Genomic DNA, 9,289 nt, shown 5'->3' on the forward strand with positions numbered 1-9,289 from the left:
TCTTTCTAAAGTAAGTTAATATTTAATTTTCAGACTGGCATTCCTTGCCTACAAAATTATTTGCAGAATGATTTGATTTTGACACAATTGTCTTATTACTTCTTCAGATTTAAAGCTTTTAATCAAGCTTTTATTAGTGTACCAGGAAATGTAGTGCAGTTTTAAACTTTAATAACTTCAAAGTATGAATGCTATAATATAAGCTTAGAGAACTTTTAAGATTATATTAAGATGCAATATAACCATCATTTCATGGTTATGATGTTCTAGTCAATTTTCAAACTTTGTAAAAATTTTTCTAAACTGTCTCAGTGCCTGAAAAGATTGTGAGTATAATCATTGGTATATGATCATCCAAAAAAAAAAGTTTTGATAGACATGTTTTGATGCCATCCCACAAGAAAAGTCTAATCTCATGTGAGATGTCAGTACATTATGACTGCCTGACAATCTTATTTTAACATCCCAAATTGACAAAATCAAACAAGGACAAATTTAAATAATTAACTTTAATGTTTTTTAAGTTTATAGTAATTATACTTTGGAAGTTATTAAAGTTTAAAACTTCTTTTAAACTTCTAGGACAACCTTTTATACATTTTTGTGAGTTCCAGATTTACCAGTTCATCATTCTGCATTAGCTAATATTCAACAACATTAAAGACCTATGACTAGAGATATGTGGGGAGAAAAGGGATGAGGGTACTGTTTGGAGTTTTGATTGCATAAGAACTATCTTCTAAATGGGTGTATCTTCCCATGAAAGTAGGGATTTATCAAGGATGATTTCCCATAATGAATACAATAGAATAATCTAGATCTGTAGCCTATTTCACTTTCATTCACTGAGAATAAAGTTATATCCTGGAATTGGGGATGTGATTGGTTCAAGATGTTGATCAATTTTCCTCTGGGCCTGTTAACAAGGAGCAAATAGATTTCTGAGTCATACACAGAGATCAGCTAGACTTCCAAGATTGAGAACACTTATGCCTTTCCTCCAGAAGTCATCATCAATAGGTGGAGCCAAGATGGTGGTATAGTAGCAGGAGCCTTCTGAATCTCCTTCCAACCTATCATTACAAAGCGTCTCAAAAGGACAGAAATTAAAAATTAAAGTGGCTCTCCCACTGGACAAAGCATTAAAGGTAGGCAGACCAAGGCAATCTCTAAATTCTCAGGAGCTGGCTGACTTCCCGAGGGCAGTGCAAGGCCTGAACAACCAGCCTCAAGGCTAAAGAGAGCAGCCAGCCAAGGCAGCAGGGGGTGCAAAGATAGCCTCAGGGCAAAAACACTGTGCAGCTGGAAATCCAAGCAGCTGAAGCTGAGGAAGATACCCTCAGGGCAAAATGCTTTAAAGCCCTACACAAAGACTATCACACAGATCCACCTGCCCTCACTCAGGTTTCTGACAGGGAAGAAAAGATGCCAACATGCAGGAACCCCAATCTACTAGTTGCAAAATAAGCAATAGCAAAAAAAGAAAAAGAAAATTGGTCACTAGTTCTCAAAAGAAACTAAAAAACGAGTTCAAGAACCAATTTTAGATAGACGAAAAATGGGAAATGAAATACAAAAAGAAAACAGTTTACAAGACAAAAATTCCCACATGTAAAGAGGCACAGGAATCAAAGTAATAAGCACATTGGAGACCAGAATTGACCTGCTGGAAGTTATGAAAAGCAGGATAGACCAAACCAAAAGGGAAAATCAAAAGATCATAGCTGAAAATAGGTCTTTGCAAACAGAAGTCATGAATGAACATTAAGGACTCTTAATACTGGATTATAGAATACATGGAGAAGACTAAGGTTTAAGGCTGGAAAAATATAGGATCCAGTTGGGGCCTTCAGAACAAGAAATTTTTATATTTGTGGGAGTTAGGAGCCATAAGACTGAAAGAGAAGCAGGTTGTGAAGTGATCACATCTTTACATTAGGAAAATCACAGGGACAGTTCAGAAGAGGTTGGCATGCAGTGGGGAGATAAGGCTTATTGCAGTAATCCAAAGTAACAACGGCCTGCACCAGTAAAGGTAATTAGAAAGGGATGTGTTAACAGCAGTTTATATCTGGGACTAGGTCAAAAGATTTAAAGTCTGGGGCGAGAGTAAAGAGTTGCTCTCTAGGCTGGGATCCCAGTTAAGCCTAAGAAAGAAAATTCCTTACTTCCAGCCAGGTCCCATAGTCACTTCTAGGGAAACAACCCAGAGAGATAAGCTCTGCATTTGTTCCAACCAATGCCTGCATAGCTGCCACAGAAAATACATTTCTGGTCAAAGGACTCCATCTTCAATGGATTTAATATCAGAATAATCAATTTTATTGCTTTAAGGGGAAACAGAAATGGCCTCCATTTTTAGTATAGATTTGTGCTGCTATATTTTTACATCTTCTATTTTCCCTTGTAGTCCTTCCTTTCCAGCAATCCATCTATCAAAAAACATATAAACAATTTTTTAAAAATGTTCATTAAAAATAAAAAGGTTTTGAGTTCCAAATTCTCTCCCCTTTTGGGGGAAACCTCCTAGAAAAATTCATTTTAGGCAAGTATTCAAATCCACACATTGCCACCCACACATTTCCTTGATACATTTAAACTTAAGCTCCTTTCTTCACCCCCCCCCCCCATTATACCACCAGCTTCCAGGTTTCACTCACTGGCTAAGAAATACATTTTGTTTCTAGCGAGCTGCACACAAGCCAGCCTGTTTCTCTTATGTACTAGATGTGGTGGCAAACCTATAGCACATGAATGTCAGAGGGGCACTCACTGCACTAGATGAATATCGGATTTTAAAAAGGGAATTGCATGTGCCAGGTAGGCTTAGTCAATAGAGCCAGGTCTGGAGACAAGAGGTCCTCCATTCAAAACTAGCGGTGACCCTAGGTAAGCCACACAACTCCAGTTGCCTAGTCCTTTACTCTCCTGCCTTGGAACTTATACTCAGTATGGATTCTTATTTTTTCCCCTTCTTTCAGTATTGATTTTAAGACAGTAAGGGTTTAAAATAAAGGAGACTACTATTCATTATCCTTTATAAAAGACAATTTTTCAGGGGACTGAACATAAAGCTAACTAAGAAAAGCCACCATAGTTCCTTCTTATTTGACTCACTGGTTCTGTAATTTCCTTCTTATGTAACAAATTAGAATCCCCAATTCTTTCTACTCAAATTATAATTTCCCAATGCAACATGAGATAGATGAAGAGATTCCAAACTAATCAACATGTTTACTCTGAAGGTCTCCTAGAGAGCAAATCTAGAAGCCACTTGTCCTATGGGAAGTATATCTTAGCCCACTCTCATACAGTAATGCTCCTTCCATATTATCTTAAATAACTGTAAGCTACGCAGACTGTTTTCATCATTTTTGTTATCAGAGCACTCTCTCCATCTCAATCCATACTTGGAGGATCATCTGGGGCTTGCCTTCAAGAACCTAGGGTTACATGCCTAATTCTTTGTACCATTGGCCCAAAGACATTATATGTTATTTTCCAGGTTGGCACCAGACTTTGGAAAAAAAAAGAGAAAGCCCCCAAATGACAAAAAGTATTTTTATTTTGACATCTGAATAAGTGTTGACTCCTCAGGACACTGCCTTTGGTATCTGTAGAAAGAAAAAATTCTTATATATCTGATATGATCAATACACAAAGGAAAAGTCTGCAGATCAATGAGGGGAACATAGAAAGCAAGGAAAAAGAATGTCCCAATCTTGTCTCTATGACACAACATATGGAAATAAACTAATATATATATATATATAAGTGCTTAAAGCTCTTAAACCTTAAAGGTTTTCAAAATGCTTTGGGTCATCTCTTTAAAGCCACTTAAACTGAACAGAATCTTGTTATCCACCTTCATAAGTTTGGAAAATATTGCCACCTACCCATAACGCTTGCCACTGAATTAAAAAGTACTCAGCTCATATTTATATTTTGACTATACCAGGCCACCTCAAGAAAAAAAGCAATAACGTTTTACCTTTTCCAACTTATTCATCAGCTTGTTGCACTGTGCCTTTCTCAGAAACATAGATGCCATCCAAAAATTTTCTGATATCCTTGTTTTTGACTGTGGTAGCCTGTTGAATGAGGGCAGCTAGAAGAGTACAAAATAAAAAGTAGAGGTGAAGGCCAAATTAAAAACTAGTCCCCTCACCCAATATCAGCTTTTCTGCAATTCAGCCAACCTGGATGAAAATCTAAAAACCATCCCTTCCTCAAGTTATTAAAATTTCTAGATGAAGCACAAAAGACAAACTATCAAGTAAGGATCAATTATTCTTCTACCACCTATGTGACATGGTCAAAATTTTTAAATATATTTTAAAAACTAAATACACTGACCTGAGTTTGAGACAAGTTCAATATCATTTCCTTCAAGAATTAACTCATCTTTCTGAGCTTGAGAAACAGCACAAGCCACACCTATTATGAAAAAAAAATTGCAACTTACAATAGTTCACATACACAGCTTGTTCAGTTAATGCCTATCTCTGATAACTCATAGGCAAGTAGAGGTGATTCTACTCGCAGCAGCCCAGAATCTTGGTAGATAAGTCCTGCCAAAGCTGCAGGTTTTGAGAATGAGCCCCACAGAGACTAGTGAAGTTCTGCCCCAATTTCAGAGAAACTCATTCCCTACTTAGCCACTGGATAATTTTGTGGCCATGAAAACTGTTAAGACTAGGAATCAAATCAAAAGAAAAGTACAAATACAAAAGAAACTAAGACATTAATAAAATCTTAGACGCTTTAAATACTTTAGTCCCAAAACCTCTTTAAGACTATTATAAAGAATTTTCTTCACAGTAACATGGCATTATTTTTCAAATTATAGACAACAGAGAGGTTAAATAAAGGTTGTTTAAAAATAAAGGTTGTTGTCAAAAGATCTCAGTTGAAATCCCGTCCCAGTGACTTATTAACCATGTAATCCCAGGCAATTATTTTACTCTCCAGGCCTGTTTTCTCAACTGTAAAAATGAGTAGCTGGATTCAATGGTCTCTAAGATTCTTTTCAGCTCTAGATTTAGAAGCATATGTATGTTATGATTTGTCCTATCTCATAGATATTGAATTGTTAGAACCAGGATTTGAATCCAAGTCATGTATTCTTTCCATTAACTGTATTTGTTATCGACACTAACTGTACTTTTCAACATCTTAACATTACAACATAAGATACCCTTTAAAAGTCTATTTAATATTTAAATATCCAAATCTTATTGGTTGGAAAAACATACACATCTTGGTATAAAATAAATTAAACAAAAATAATAACCTAAAGATCATTTACTCTTAAAAGACAGAAAACCAAAGCCCCAAAAGAAAAATGTGGACTAAGTCCTCTAATTATTCATTCATTCAATTATTAGTACTTGCCTTGGGGACACAACAAAGGACACTCCTTAATTTCTCCTTAATAGCTTGACAGTGAAGGCTTCTATCAAATGATACTTGCATAAAACCCACAACACAGCTTTGGAAAAGAAGATCTGATTACATTACTTTTATGCTGTGTAGAACTTAATATTTAGTAAATGATGTACAGCTAATTGCACCAAATAACCCACTAATTTCCTTAATGGTGGTAAATTTAAGATCTCAGTTGTTCATGGAAAATGTTCTAAACAAGGATAAATTCTCCAAGAAAATATTCTTGAAGATCACCACAGGATGAAAGAGAATGTTTATTTGGCTAGACTGGAGTCCTTTCTCCCCGCTAGGGAATGTCTTCCAGTATTCCAGAGCCTGCTTGAGCTCAATGAAGTTTTCCTCAGGCTATTGTGTTGGTTCACTCATATTCCCTTTTTTGGGAATACGGGAAGCTTCCAGAAGTTTCAAGAAGAACAAAGCTTGATGATTTTTTAGAGCAGTTAGAAAAATCATATTTTAAAAACTAATAGTTTGGTGAGTTTTTGTAAAACACCAAAGATCCAACAATGGAGACTATATTAACAGAGGCTCGTACATGCTTATGTTGTCTTTCACAAAGTCTCAAGAAACATGATTATGATAGCATATCTTCTTAAAGATATAAATCTTGTTTTCTGTTAAACATACATTTACTAGTTAGAAGTATTTCTAAAAATCTGGTTCATATGGAAATTTGCACAAACCTGGCCGCATGCGCACTCTTCGGATATATTTTTCACCCAAGAAATTTCTGATTTCAACAAGTGAGCCATTTTCTTGAATAACAACATTGATGGGGAAGTGAGCATACACAGACCTCATCTTGTAACGAAAACCCTGTATAAAACAAATTAAGAACTGCTAAAATTTCTGTAACAGACAAGCATTTTGCCACCATAAAAACATGAAAATTATATTTCGGTAGCTAGAGATTAGATTGGAGGGGAAGACACTGGAATTAGGGATTTAGTTATATGACAAACATCAATGGGAAATTGACTGAGATTCTCAATTTTTAACTGTATTATTCTTTCTGAAATTCCCTTCGAAAACAAAACAAAATCCCTGCTTTCCATCTTAAAATCAATACTGGTTCCAACAAGGCAGAAGAGCAGCAAAGGGGAAATAGGGTTAAGTGACATGCCCAAGTTCACAGAGCTAGGAAGTATCTGAGGTCAAATTTGTCCAAACACTTCACTTCCAAACTTGGAAAAGCCCTTAACTTTAACTACCAGATTTCCTCCCAAATTTGTAAACAGTCAGTCAGTGAGGTACAAGACACCCTCAAGCCCCAAAAGAGTGATTTATTTCCCTCTTACCAAGGTTACGCCTTTGATCATATTTTGCACATGACTACAGATTGTGCGCACAGTGGCAAGTTCTTTTCTATTTCCCCACCACTTGTCTACTCGGAGCTGAAAAAGAAAATTATTTTAAATTAAATTATTTTAAATTATTTTAATTTATTTAAAATTATTTATTTTAAATTATTATTTTAAAGGTTCCAAGAGACAACAGATCTTAAGTTTTTTAATTCAACAGGCACGGAAACATTCTTCCATCAATTTCTATCTCAGTTTCTCTTTCAGAGCTGCTGTGGTTGAAAACTTAATTACCTAATGGCATATATTATATTGTCCAATATATGGTCCAATTAGACAAACTATATGGATCTTTTAAAGAATTCTGGAAGTCAAAGAGGAATTGGACTAGGATCTGAAATGGTTTTAAGCTTTAAAGAAACTATTACTGGCAATAAAAATAAGGATAGGATTTCACTACCCATACATGATGGAATAATGAGCATGTTTTAAGCAACACAAGATATAATTAAATATGGTATCAAATGCATAAGTAATCTATATGGAGGCTGAAACAATCCCTTACTTCAATGGTATATTAGAATATATGTGCTACAATATATTTCAATTATATAAACTAATCTAGCCTTCATTCACTCAGAACATAATTACTAGAAGTGTGAATTTATGAAGATAGGATTACATTCTGGCCCTTACAAATTCAATAAACATTAAAAAGCTCAGGGATATAAAGAAAAACAGAGTTCCAACCCTCACTGAGATTAAATCACCCCCATTACAATATAAACTGAGGACAGGATCTCCAGGGCTTAGGATAATCTAGTAAATATTAAGTACTTAATAAAGCCTTGATGCATTTTCCTGATATTAAGTAGAACAGAATAGGTGATGAAAACACAAGTTGATACTGCATAATGAGACATAATGTATGCTTAATAATCTGTCATTTATTGATGGTACTTAAGAAATAACTGAGTAAGCAGAATTAAAAGTGTAAGCTTTAAACTCTTATGTCCGGTATTACTTTTGGAAGTGAGCCACAAGACCTTATACGTAACTATTTTCTGGACCTTAGTGTCCTCATGTGCAAAATAAAGGCTTTAGGGACTAGAATGGAGGAGACATGGTTTAGGCAGCATTACAACTTAATAATAACGTTATCATAGGGAAATGATTCACTAAACTTTTAATGTTAAAGTATTGTATGAGGTATAGCAAACAGAAAGCGATTTTAAACAGTTTCCATCCTATGAGAGCCTACTTTCTTCTGGGAGGAGTGCTATTTTGAAATACTGATAACCACATTACCCTTTTTTTCTTCTTTCCAAGGAGACTGAGCTCAACATTGATATGGTTGAAATCCCTTCGTAGGATTCCTCTGGGGCCCTTCACAATAACTGTCCGACCCTTAAGAGAGATGTCAACTAGAAAAGATAATTTAATAATGAGAACACAGAATAAAAGAAGCAATAAGCCTACAATTCCCTCCCCTGTACTTAAGAGAATGCCATACAAAATCATCAAAAGTCAAATTTGTTCAAGGCAAAATTTTCAGATTACAAAGCCGGCCTTATTCTTAATTTACAACTACACACAATAATGGAAGGCCAGACCTTGATCTGCCATTTAAATCATTCCTATACAGGAAAAAAACATACTACAAATGTGCTTTCACCTTTATTACGTTATTTTCAAAAAACCCTACCATTTTCTGGGATGTCCACCGTCTGGTTGCTTAGAATGGTCTTCATTCTGAAAACCAAATAGCCAAGATGAAAAAACAGGGCTGACAGTGCTTAAGTACCACGGACAAAAAGCAAAGGGAAAAGAATGAAGAAACGGGACACCGAGAATAATCAGGCACAAGTTTCGGGTACACGGGGTTCCAAAGGGCCTGGAGCGAGGCTGCTGAGCAAGCTGCTAGGCTGCGGCTCTCCTCGGAAAGGGAAGGATGAGAAGACCTGGCCTGCAGAAGCCGTTTCCGCTCCTCCCCAGGCCGCAGTCTCTTCCCCATGTTCCCCAAGCACCCCTCCCTGCGGGGTACACTCAGTTCCCGCCGCCCCTTTAGAGCCTCTTACTCCAAAAAGCTCAAGAATCTCAGACCGGAAGTTAATGCCGGGAAAACTATTGGAGCCGAGCAGGGGTAGGGGAGACACAAGAAAGTTACCGTAAAGCAGTTACTGGGAGACAGGAGGACCTATTCAACAATTGTTGTATGGGGGAAGAACTAGGGTCTTAAGTATGGAACGAAGAAACCCCGAAAAACCTTTCCCCAGAAGCGATGTACTCGGATACATAAAATTCGCAAAAGCGAAGAGCAACTCACCTGGTAGCGAACAGGCCAAAGAAAGAACGTCTTCCGTCATCACGTATTTGTATTTACGCATGTCGTCTGCGTCTTGCGTCATAACTGCTCGCCATAGTAGAACAACCAATCCCTAATGATCTTCCAAATCGCGATCTTTCAAACAGCGTTTTTTGTTTTCTCACATCTTCCCGCAGTCGTTGAGGTATTTCTCCTGCGACGATAGGAATCTTGG

At 36.5% G+C, this 9,289-nt stretch overlaps 1 protein-coding gene across 3 annotated transcripts; it reads right to left on the bottom strand.

Moving 5' to 3' along the window:
- Nucleotides 1-2,299: 2,299 nt before the first annotated feature.
- RPL9 (ribosomal protein L9) lies at nt 2,300-9,177 on the bottom strand. Of its 3 annotated transcripts, none has more exons than XM_007496547.3 (8): nt 9,076-9,177; nt 8,455-8,501; nt 8,058-8,173; nt 6,747-6,842; nt 6,132-6,264; nt 4,357-4,437; nt 3,992-4,108; nt 2,300-2,432 (listed from the first exon to the last, which is right to left on the bottom strand). In XM_007496547.3, exons 2-7 carry the CDS (start codon nt 8,498-8,500, stop codon nt 4,002-4,004), a joined length of 579 nt encoding a protein of 192 aa, XP_007496609.1. In that variant the 5' UTR covers nt 8,501; nt 9,076-9,177; the 3' UTR covers nt 2,300-2,432; nt 3,992-4,001. The 3 variants fall into 3 exon arrangements, with proteins under 3 accessions (XP_007496609.1, XP_001365799.1, XP_056658523.1); XM_001365762.5 differs by lacking the exon at nt 2,300-2,432 and adding an exon at nt 3,548-3,614 and having other exon boundaries at nt 9,076-9,163; XM_056802545.1 differs by lacking the exons at nt 2,300-2,432; nt 9,076-9,177 and adding exons at nt 3,548-3,614; nt 8,917-9,063.
- Nucleotides 9,178-9,289: the final 112 nt, after the last annotated feature.

The sequence above is a fragment of the Monodelphis domestica genome, chromosome 6 (genome assembly GCF_027887165.1).
Source record: "Monodelphis domestica isolate mMonDom1 chromosome 6, mMonDom1.pri, whole genome shotgun sequence".
Lineage (NCBI taxonomy): Eukaryota > Metazoa > Chordata > Mammalia > Didelphimorphia > Didelphidae > Monodelphis > Monodelphis domestica.

Bases quoted from the DNA above. Each gene is read 5' to 3' on its own strand.
- RPL9 (XM_007496547.3), bottom strand. From the start codon at position 8,500: ATGAAGACCATTCTAAGCAACCAGACGGTGGACATCCCAGAAAATG. The intron at 6,265-6,746 runs GTAAGAGGGAAA...TGTTTTATACAG, and splicing joins TGATCAAAGGCGTAACCTTG to GGTTTTCGTTACAAGATGAG. The intron at 4,109-4,356 runs GTCAGTGTATTT...GTACTCTTCTAG, and splicing joins TGAACTTGTCTCAAACTCAG to CTGCCCTCATTCAACAGGCT.